Source organism: Dendrobates tinctorius, unplaced genomic scaffold (genome assembly GCF_039654945.1).
Source record: "Dendrobates tinctorius isolate UK_male_01 unplaced genomic scaffold, ASM3965494v1 ptg000004l, whole genome shotgun sequence".
NCBI classification, from domain to species: domain Eukaryota; kingdom Metazoa; phylum Chordata; class Amphibia; order Anura; family Dendrobatidae; genus Dendrobates; species Dendrobates tinctorius.
In genome coordinates this window covers 12,767,102-12,779,130 of record NW_027361672.1, presented here as the reverse complement: position 1 = coordinate 12,779,130, position 12,029 = coordinate 12,767,102, and the positions used below count along the sequence as shown (strand labels likewise).

Below are 12,029 nucleotides of genomic sequence, written 5' to 3'. Positions count from 1 at the left end.
CCACTTCCTGCCGACTTCAACTCAAAAATATTTCACGCATCCGTTCATTCCTCACCCAAGAATCTGCAAAAACCCTAGTCCATGCCCTCATCATCTCTCGCCTTGACTACTGCAACCTCATGCTCTGCGGCCTCCCCTCAAACACTCTCGCACCCCTCCAATCTATTCTAAACTCTGCTGCCCGACTAATCCACCTGTCCCCCCGCTATTCCCCAGCTTCTCCCCTCTGTCAATCCCTTCACTGGCTCCCAATTGCCCAGAGACTCCATTACAAAACCCTAACCATGACATACAAAGCCATCCACAACTTGTCTCCTCCATACATCTGTGACCTCGTCTCCCGGTACTTTCCTGCACGCAACCTCCGATCCTCACAAGATCTCCTTCTCTACTCCCCTCTTATCTCCTCTTCCCACAATCGCATACAAGATTTCTCCCGCGCATCACCCCTACTCTGGAACTCTCTACCACAACATATCAGACTCTCACCTACCATCGAAACCTCCAAAAAGAGCCTGAAGACCCACCTCTTCCGACAAGCCTATAACCTGCAGTAACCACCGATCGACCAAACCGCTGCACGACCAGCTCTACCCTCGCCTACTGTATTATCACCCATCCCTTGAAGATTGTGAGCCCTCGCGGGCAGGGTCCTCTCTCCTCCTGTACCAGTTATGACTTGTATTGTTTAAGATTATTGTACTTGTTTTTATGTATACCCCTCCTTACATGTAAAGCGCCATGGAATAAATGGCGCTATAACAATAAATAATAAATAATAATAATAATCCTTCACCCGGCTCCCCACAGCATAAGCTTGGCAGCCTGGCTTCTGAAACCACAATCCTGAAAGCCAGAGGCCTCTCAGATGCGGTGATATCCACCTTACAAAAAAGTAGGAAACCAATCACAAACGCCATATATTCCAAAATATGGAAGACTTTCTCAGCATGGGACGGATCCATTCCCATAGATCCCTTCCACCCTGACTTAGCAAAGATCCTAGATTTCCTACAAGACGGCTTATCTAAGGGTCTAAAACCAAAGTACCTTGAGGGTCCAAGTATCAGCCCTGAGTTCTTACTTCAACCAAAACCTAGCAGAGCATCAATGGATCAAGATATTTATGTCAGCAGCTTCCAGAATCCGTCCAAATAAATCCAACATGGTTCCAGCATGGGACCTGAATATAGTACTAAAGCGTCTAACAAACCCTCCATTTGAACCTATCAACCAGACCCAGATAGATAAACTATCCTGGAAAACAGCACTACTCGTAGCCCTTACAACGGCAAGAAGAGTGGGCAAAATTCAGGCTCTGTCCATCAGAGAGCCCTATCTATGAATTCAGGACGATAGAATAATTTTCCGGCTAGACCCTTCCTTTGTGCCAAAAGTGTCTTCGGATTTCCACAGGTCCCAGGAAATAATACTGCTCTCCTTCTGTGATAACCCGAAGGACGAGAGTGAAGTGGGATTCCATTCTCTGGACGTCCGGCGAGCAGTCCTGGTCTATTTGGAAAAGACAAAACTCTGGAGGAAAGATCAGAATCTTTTTGTCCAGTATGGCAAACCGAACAAAGGGAAAAAAGCGTCCAAAAGCTCCCTAGCTAACTGGATCAAGAAAGCAATCACGGCCGCTTATAAAAATCAGGATCTTCCTCCTCCGGCATCCCTGAAAGCCCACTCCACTAGAGCTAATGCATCCATTGAGCAGATCTGCAAGGCTGCGACCTGGTCTTCAGTCCATACCTTCACTAGGCATTATAGATTAGATCTTATATCAGTACGAGATCTAGCCTTTGGCAGGAAAGTCCTGCAAGCCGTGGTCCCTCCCTAAACCATTATTCTTTGGTATACCTCCTGTGTGCTGTCGTGGAGGGGATTAGAGAAAATAGAACTACACTTACCGGTAGTTTGGTATCTAAGACCCTCCACGACAGCATGGGTAATTTCCCCCCCTAACAAAGTTTGTTCATGTGACTTATATGAATAAATAGTATTTCAAGAATTCACTATTTGGCCTCTTGTTTTCTGTCCCTAATTAGGATGGGGAGGCAACCTCCTGTGTGCTGTCATGGAGGGTCTTAGAAACACAACTACCGGTAAGTGTAGTTCTATTTTCTTATATTAATAGTGAACTAATCATTGGTATGAGACCAACAATAAATTAGAAATGTATCCATTGGATCTATCAAGAGTATTGTGTCACAGGGATACATTTTTATTGTGTCGGCTGGAACAACTATTTTATTTTAGTCTTTTTTGTATTTAGCTGATGTCAGTTCTTACACTTAAAATGAAAAAAAACTCACCTGTAAATAACATCCTTTACTTTTCTTTATTTTTTTAGCTTATTGACAACAATAAGTGTTTCTTAGCCTGTTGTGACAGTCGCATCATTTAGCCCTGACCTCTTGCCATCTCTAACTGCGTTAGCTGACCACTGACTCCCTCTAGTATGAGCAATGTCAGCGTTAAATGGAGCAAATGGACACAGTTTGTGACATCTTTCTCTACCCTCTACTGACCAGCTCCAATTCAAATCCACATGACATGAGAATAGAAGCATTATTTTTTATATTGCTTTAAGTAATCTTTAACCCCTTCACGACATGCGCCGTACTAGTACTACGCATGTCGTGTATCCCCCTTTGATATTGGCTCTGGTGTTGAGCACACATCTTTTCTGGCACATGTCAGCTGTTCTGAACAGCTGACATATGCCTGGAACAGCCGTGGGTGGAATCATGATCCACCTGCGGCAATTAACCCGTTAAATGCCACTGTCAAACTCTTCGAACTGAAGCCATTAATGAGTAACATAAAACTTGATCCTGCATCTAATCTAACATTAATATTACTGTATCTATTGGCCATATTTGTAACATGGTCAGACAGTTCCAAAATTTATTTTAACCCCATAGTGACCAAACCTGAATGGGTCATAAGGGAGTTCTACAGTGAAAACAAATTATTACCTATCCAAAGATATGGTTATGATTTATTGGTTGGTGGGTGTCCAACTGCTTGGGCCCCCAATGATCAGCAGATCCAGGAACTTTAATTCCCAACAAGGCACTTTATCCCTGTTGGAATGGAGCTGCATCGTACAAGCCTGTCAACCCCTCCACTCAGTCTCTATAGAGCTACTGGAAAAAGCCAAACGGAGTGTTCAACAGTCTCGTAGGAATGAATGGTGCATCGGTCTAGTATGCGCACTGCCGCTCTATTCTAACAGGGATAAAAGTTCCTCATTCTGACAACCAATAAGTTAACATCTATCCTGTGGCTAGATAATTTATTTTACTCACTTATATAGCTCCATTAATTCCACGTCACTTTATATACATTATCGGAAGCCGTCCCCATTGGGGCTCACAAACTAGATTCTCTATCAGTATGTCTTTGGAATGTGAGAGGTAATTGGAGAACCTGGAGGAAACTCACACAAACACGGGGAGAACATGCAAACTCCTTGCAGATGTTGTCCTTAGTGGGATTTGAACCCAGGATCCCTGTGCTACAAGGCTAACTACTGTGCCACTGTGCTGCGCAATGATACCTTGTTTTCACTTTTAGAACCTGTTTAATGACCAGACAATTTTGGGGGTGTTTTTCTTTCTGTTCTGTTTTTTGTAACCATAACTTTTTTCATTTTTTCACTGATATAGCTCTATGATGCTTGGTTTTATGCCAGAAAAAAATTATTATTTTTTAGCACTGTTAAAAAAATATATATATATATATATATATATATATATATATATATATATATATATATATATATATATATATATATATATATATATATATATAAACTATTGTGTAATTTATGTACATTTCTTTTGCGATGCAAATATAGATAAAAAATTATTTTGTTTTTATTGCTTATATTTTTCACACCAATCAATTTTTTTTGAATGAATTGTCCAAGTTAATACTAGATACATATGTTTAATTTGTTATGTTGTTGTTATGTTTATATAACAAAATGTATTTTATATGAAAAAAATAACTTTCTTTGTACTTTCTGTTGTGGGGACTTTATTGCTTTTTATATACAGTATATATGTATATTGTAAGGCAGCAGCTTTCACATCTGTGTGGTAATGAGGTAGTGACCCAAGAAAGTTCAGCTTAAATGTCTTTGACAATTTAGAAAATAAATTCCAACGTTATCATCCGGTTCTCAGCCAGAATGTCTGTATCAGTCCGTGCTGTGGGCGACTGCACCACCGTATAATGCGCGGTTGCGGTAATGGCTTTGTTCTCTATGGTTCTGGTCTGTGTTCAGTCTCACACATACTGGCATTTACAGAGCCTCCTGCTCTGCTACTTACAAACCAACACTGACACACCCATCCCTTACCAGATAGTATAATGGGAATCATAGACATGGGCCACTTCCAAGACCCGAGCTGGAGGGAGAGATCCATCCCACTAACTTCCGACAGATCTCTCCAAAAATAAAAGCCCATGTCAGATTTTGGAAAATCTGACTTAGTCAAATAGCTTGACCCAATCTAAACTCACTTTTATTTTGTGTTGTAACCACAGCAATGGCTGTAATTACAAAGCTCTCCAGCGGGTTCAGTATGTTTCTATTCACATCCTGGGGGACACATAATGACCCTTGTATATGATTCCCCTCACTGCATCAAATACTGACCCCTTCTGTTCAAACTTGGGTAAACACCTTTTAGCATACAAAGTACCCATGACAGGGTATCCACATTACTTTGCAACTTCCCAGCTCGATGTTCCACCGAGAAACTAAAGTTTTGTAAAGACAAAAACCATCTGGTGACCCGAACATTCCTCTCTTTGGCATTTCTCATCCAGACCAAGGGTGAATGGTCAGTTACCAAGGAACTGTCACTTGAGTAAGCAATAGACCAAGGACTTCATCTCCACTGCTATAATTTTTCTCTGTCAGGATAAATTTCCAACTCAATAGGTGACTGGATGTTCCTATTCGTGCACTTGCTGAGACATAACCGCTCATAAGCCTACTTTAGAGACATCCATTTGAACAATAATACTGTTGTTAATGTTGGGGCTGATGAAGACTGGCTGTCCACACTATGCCAGCTTCATGGACTGGAATACTTTCTCCACGTGAAGATTCCACCAAATCATGACCGATTTTTCTCTTTAAGAGATTGGTTAAGGGTGCCGATAAGATACAAATTGTCTGTAATATGCCGAGAAATGCTCTTACTTGTTTCAGAGTAAGAAGACTGGGCCAGTTTTGAGTGGCCTCAATTTTGTTTATTTTCTGTTTCATAACCCTAAGGCAAAACATGTACCCCAATCTTCGAGACCTAGTTCACATATTTTTAGGTTTGCCATCAAGCCCATGGCTCTGAGTGAATCCACTACTGTTTGAACCTGAGACAGGTGGTATGCCAGTCGGTCCTATAGATGATAATATCATCCAAGTATAACAACACATACTTTGGATGGGACTCTAAAGCTAGTCCCATCAGCCTCTGAAACATTGCCAGTCCCCCATGTAACTAAAAAGGCAAGAAGACACAGTAATGGAGACCGTCCAGCTTTATAAATTTGTTCTTTTCTTTTGTTGACTCTGTCAAAGTACCTACCAGTAACCCTTGGTCGGATAGAGCATTGTGAAGTACTGGGCCTGCCTCAGCCTCTCAGTCAGTTCATCTACCCGGTGCACTGGATAAAGGTCAAATTCTGACACTTCATTCAATTTCCTTGGAAATTGTTACAAAATCGGAATGATCCATCTGGCTTTGGAATCAGTACAATGGGACCAGCCAATTCACTCCTGGACTTCTCAATAACTCATAGTTGAAGCATTTATTTCACCACAACCTTGATGGCTTCCCCCTGCCTCTGGGACACGGTATGGTTTCATTTGTACCCTTACTTGATACTCAGTGACAATGTCATGGTGGATCACTGATATACATCTGGGCAATTCTGAGAATACATTTGTATTCTGCTGCACTAATGTCCAAGCCTCCTGCTGCTGTTTAGTGAGAGCATTATCTATCTTTACCTTGTTCCCCACCACCTCCCGGGCCAGTGTCAGAGGGTCCACAGACAATACGACGTGTCTGTAACCATATATTCCTGGTCTTTCCATGCTTTTAACAGATTTACATTATATAGTTGCTCAGGTTTCCTCTCTCCACGCTGATATACCCTGTAATTCACCCCCCCAACCTTTTCCAGACTTCATATTGCCCTTGCCACTTGGCAATGAACTTACTTTCTGCGGTGTGCACTAAAACTAATGCCTGATCCCTTTTTTCATATGACCTGACTGTTAAAACATGAGAGTCAGCGGGTGCTCTAGTCAACTGGCACGAGACTGCATGGACCAGGGAGCATCCCACTGGATGGCCGCTCTCCATTTACTGTGGGGATAATACTACTCAGACAAAACAGAATGAGGGATAACAGTGTGGCAATACTTTATTGAAGCACCAAACAGGCCAATAACACAGATAATAGTCCTAGCAAAATTTCATAGATTGTACAAAGTTACAGTTTCACCCTTCCACTGACTTCCTGGGATAAGAGCAGGTGTAACTTCAGAGCTTCCAGAGCTGACTACCCCCTCCTGTGGCACGCACAGAGAGGAGGTACCGACAAGCTTAGGAAGCTAACCGAGAGCAGTGAGGTATGTGGCTAGGTGACCTAATTCTACCAACCTGCATTCTTCAAGACATCTCTGAGGGTTCAGCGATAGTCAATGGAACAGATCTTTGTTATTCCAACTGGGACTGTGGTCCCCTAAGCTGATATCCTGTGTAGTCAAATCTTTGTCCCTCGTGAAGAAGCCATGATGTTCTGGTAGCTGTCTTGTAGAGTGTCTTTGGCTGTGGTTTTTCAAAGAGTCTCTGGTTCTCTGGATTTCTTATATGCCTTGTTACACAGGCAAAACTGTTGTCCTTCAAGCCATCATCCACAGGTCAAGGGGAAGGGGTTATGAGTTTAACCCGCATTGTTTTATTATTTATAGTTTATCCTTCAATGTTTGCAAGTCAACAAACTAGCTGGAGTAGACAATGTGTAACATATTAACATACATGTATTGTTGTATTGTTCAACTACTCCGCATCTCTGTCATCCAGGATAGCAACACAATGTATTACAACAAACATTAACTTAAAAGTTAATATTACAGGTTTCTTAGGAACAAAAGTCTGTGTTTTCTCAACCAACCAAAGAACAAACACATAAATTCAAAAGTCAACACATAGATAACAGTCTATGCCTCCTGGCTTACTGAAAATTTTGGATAATTAAGATTAAATTCTGTGTTGTCACACTGACTATGGCCTTTCTATTATATGCTTCGCTCTGTTCTGCCTAGGCACCCACAAGATGTTCTCTACAATAGGTATCACCGCCGTGATCCAGTCCTGCATATTTGCAACCTTTTCTATTACGCTTTTATAGAGATTAGGCTCCTGTTCTCACATCTCTTTAGCTATGTCCAGCAGACCTCTTCCGTATAATAGCTTTAATGGAGAGAACCCCAATGAAAACTGAGGTACCTCTCAAACAGCAAACCTTAAATAAGGCAGTGACATATCCCAATCCTTCCCATCTTTGGAGATCACTTTGTTTAGCATAGATTTAAGGGTTTTGTTAAATCTTTCCACTAGACCATCTGTCTGTGGGTTGTACATCGACCTGCACAATTGTTTGATCTGGAGCAGTTTACACAATTTGTTTGTCACTATGCACACAAAAGGAATCCCCTGATACATAATTATCTCCTTTAGTAGCCCAAGGCAACAGAACAAGGCAAGCAGCTCCCGGGTAAAAAGTTTAGCCGAGGTGTGATGCAGCGGAATTGCTTCCGGGTAATGAGTAACATAGTCTACTACCACTAATATGTGTTGGTGGCCAGAGGATGACTTTACTATGGACCCTAACATACCTATAGTAATCCACTCAAAAGGTACCTATATAATAGGCAGAGGAACCGATGAACTATGGAAAATTGCAGTGGGTTTTATCAGCTGACATGACTCCCAAAACCTCTGAACCTCGGCATAAATCCCAAGCCAAAAAAAACATTGTGGAATACACTCTTGCATCTTTTTAATCCCTAAGTGACCACCCAGAATGTGCTTAGTGACCATCTCGATTCCCACCTGGTGGTAAAATTGGGGCACTACCACCTGTACCACTACTTCATCCCGGATTTTGTCAACCCGATATAGTAACTCCTGGTTGACCACCATACGCGGAAAAATGACCTCTGCTCTTGGCTGCTGAACCAACCCAATTACCTCTCTCACCCTTTCCTGTGCCAGGTCAGTGTGGGATCCTGCTGGGCTGTCCCAAAAGTCCCCAGGAAGCTTCCAGCTCTGGGATTGATGAGGTCGCCTCGACCTCTTCTGCCAACACCTCTAAGGGAAACCTATCATTTTAACACTCTTTCCCTATGAGGGTGACTCCTATGGCAGTTATCCCGACTTGGGATCTTTGGGTTCCGTGACCAGACAAACCCTTACCCTGGGAGGGTTAATTTTACTCTCCCAAAGGGACCAGAACAGGGGCAAGTCTCTTCCCAAAATAGTCATGTAAGGAAGGTTCTTTACTACTCCCACCAAATGTTTAACCTCCCCACATGAAGTGGAAAAGATAACCTCCACCATCGTATACTCCTGGAGTTCACCATGTATACATATGACCCCGACTTTCCCCCAGTGGGTTTCATCCAGAAGATCCATGACCCATGGATGAGTGTAACTAGGCTCCTTGAGTCCCAGAGAGCCTCCGCCCGGTGTCCTTTGACAATCAGCAGGCATAGATGGGATTCACCAGCTTTGTCGACAGTGTCCTCAGTGTAGACATTATGGGCATACATCGATACCTGGTGAGTAAATCCGCAGTCCATGGGTTCAGCAGTTAGGGGGCAATTGGTAGCCACATGTCCTGGCCCTTGACAGCACCAGCACCTGCTAGTGGTGGCACCGCTGGTCCGTGGGACCGGTTTAGGGGAAACTGGTCTCCTGCTACCCTCATTCTGGGGAATACCCTCATTATGGGCTCAGTTGTGGCTGACCCCAGCAGAGGTTCATGTCTCTTTTCTAGGCTTCTGAGTTTGAAGGGCTCGGTGTAATATCCACAGTAGGGCAGAGTCCCATACCAAGTCCTGGGTGGCCATATAACATTCTATCAGGCTAACCATCTGATCTAATTTCCCCTGTCCCTTTTCCCCACCCAGTGCTGTATGGCTACTGGCAGAGTTTGTACCAACCATTCAACTACTACCCTCTCTACTATCTAGGCTATTCTCAAGGTCTCAGGCTGGAGCCACTTTTTTACTAGATATAACAAGTCATATACTGAGACCTAGCGGGTTGGGCATCCACAAGGGACCATTGGTACTCTCTTGAACATATGTATTAACCCCTATCCGAGCAAGGATCTCACCTTTGAGTTTCCCATAGTACTGGGAGTCCGCTCGACTGAAGTCGAAATATGCCTTCTTGGTGTCTCCCATCAGGAAAGTGGCCACCACTTCAGCCCACTGGTCAACTGGCAAATTTTCCTGCTCTGCAGTTCTTTCGAACACTGTGAGGAAAGTTTCCAGGTTGTCCTCTGGGCTCTTCTTTCTCGATGCCGACATGACTAGGTCACGGGCCTCGGGATGGACTGGTGTCAAGGTTAGAGGTGTCTCTCACATGGCTGCAAATTGTGGTAGAATTGAGGCTGATAGTCTGCTGCTGCTGCTGTAGCTGCTGAAACTGCAGCTGCTGATGTTAAATCTGCAGATGCTGCTGTTAAAACTGTTGATGCTGTTGCTGAAACTATTGCTGCTGTGCCTGGGAGAGAACTAACTGGATTAGTATTTCCTCCATCTTGTCGGCGGGCCTGAATTCAACGACATGCAGTTCTTTTTGGGGTATGCATCAATTCACTACCTGTATTCTCCATCATATGCAAGGTAGCATCTTTCACGCCCTTGCGACAATGAGGCAGTGACTCAAGAAAGTTAAACTTAAATGTCTTTATTTGCCAACTTACAAAATAAATCTAGACTTTATAATCTGGTTCGCAGCCAGAACACCCGTATCAGTCTGTTGCCATGGGCGAAGCAAAATCCTTTGGTAATCTTCAGATTTCATGATGTCTTGCACACAGTAAAGACACCCAGCAAAACACCAAAACATCTTTGAACATCCACCATAATTTACTATAGGTACTGTGTTCTTTTCTTTGTAGACCTCATTCTGTTTTCAGTAAAAAGTAGAATGAAGAGTAGAATGTAATATATATATATTACACAATTTGCTCTCCAGGCTATCATGCAAGATTTCTGTGGTGCATATGTTTTATTTACAGCTGTTTGTTTCCACTGGCAGAGCTAATCTGGGTCTGCTAGGCCCAAGCACCTCAGCTATGATGACTTCTACATAGCTGGCTAAAAAGAAGACAGAAGTGGTAATAAACACCTTCTCTTCTTTCCCTACATTTGTGGCTGTGTATCATAGCTAGTCGCCAGACTTGCTTCTGCTAGAGCACACATTTTAACCCCACAATGTACGGTAAATTTTGTAGGGTTAAAGCCCATGATCAAACATTGTAAATTTATGATGCTTGGTCGTTATTGGGTTAATGGTTAATGGCTGATTATTTTGGCATTGTCATAATCTAACTCAGTGTTACCGAGTAATTCCAGACATATGGTTAGAAAATAATGTAACAGTAGCAAGCAAAAAATAAATACCCTGAGCTCCACAGCAGAAATAAATCCACTGCTGTCTTCATCATATTTCCGCCAAATCTGAAGAAAAAAAAAATATTTTATAATACAGCGTTTTGTAAAATATAAATAAGTGATATTAGATTAGTTGTTTATTAATAAATTAACAAAACCTTTATTTTCTTGGACAGGTATGGTCCTTTTTCTGGAAATGAAAGACCCCTCCTTCTTATTATATATCTTTTTTTAAATTCTGAACAACCCACTCGTTTAAATCTTACTTTACATTGATTTTCTTAGACTGCTAATAAATGTAGAAATAACATGCATTTACAGACATTACCAAGTCAGTCATACCTACCCGCATAAATTCCACACTATTATCCAATGGTGTTTCTCTACGGAAAAGTAACAGAAAGTTTTCATCCTCTGGTAGAATCATGTTGGCAAGCTGGAGCAAAAAACAATATTAGTAGAAATCCTTCTGTAAACCCATAAAAATCCCTTTTTGTGTAATTTTACAATAACATATGTGCCAGTGTGTGAGTTTCAAATTCAGTTTGAGGACCTAAGGGAGAACATTTCTCCTTGTGAAGAGTGCCAAGCCAGAGTAAGGAAACTTACAGACCATGCAATGCTCCTTGGGAAATAAAATATGCAAATAGCCTCTTCAGAGGAAAAGGCGATGAAGTCTATCACAATTTATTGGATTTTGCAATCCTAAAAGTCAATTTCTATTCTTTAAGATGAGATAAGAAAGCAAGGCAAGCCAGTCATTTCAATTGCAGACATGTGTTTCAGGATGTGTTCCTCATCAGTGCAAAGAAGAAGATCTGCTTTGGCTAGGTGAGACAGCATCGATATTGGCTTTAAGGATTGCTACATCCAATAGATAATGCTCTATTTCAATTCATCTTCCTCTCTGAAGAGGCAATTTGCATAGCTAATTTCCCAAAGTAGCATTACATTGCCTATAAGTCTCCTTGGGCTGGCTTGGCACTCTCCATTAAGGTCAGGGTCACATGACCGTATATTCGGATTGGGTCAATTACACTAATGATAGTCCCAATCAAATGCTGATTCAAGTTTGCTCAGAGTGTCAGCATAATGAAATTCGATTCTACTGGATGAGTGAACTCTAGCACACTGTGAAGAGCAGATGGAGCACAGAATTTCTCTGCCTTCTCCACAATGTGAGTCCACGGATTTCTGGCCTAAAGAAAAACATTCCCCTTTAGCTCCACGGTCAGAGGCTTCTCACCTAGCCAAATCATATCTCCTGCTTTGCACTCATGATCAGTAAACATCCCGAAACAAGTCT

At 42.2% G+C, this 12,029-nt stretch overlaps 1 protein-coding gene across 1 annotated transcript in view; it reads right to left on the bottom strand.

Annotated features, from left to right (window-relative positions):
- SCGN (secretagogin, EF-hand calcium binding protein) overlaps nucleotides 1–12,029 on the bottom strand; it is a 99,412-nt gene that overhangs the window by 47,591 nt on the left and 39,792 nt on the right. The window contains exons 4-5 of the mRNA XM_073566152.1: nucleotides 11,070–11,159; nucleotides 10,733–10,789 (exon numbers count right to left, since the gene is read on the bottom strand). Of these exons, the coding sequence (XP_073422253.1) occupies nucleotides 10,733–10,789; nucleotides 11,070–11,159 (147 nt within the window). The remainder of the gene's footprint in view (nucleotides 1–10,732; nucleotides 10,790–11,069; nucleotides 11,160–12,029) is intronic.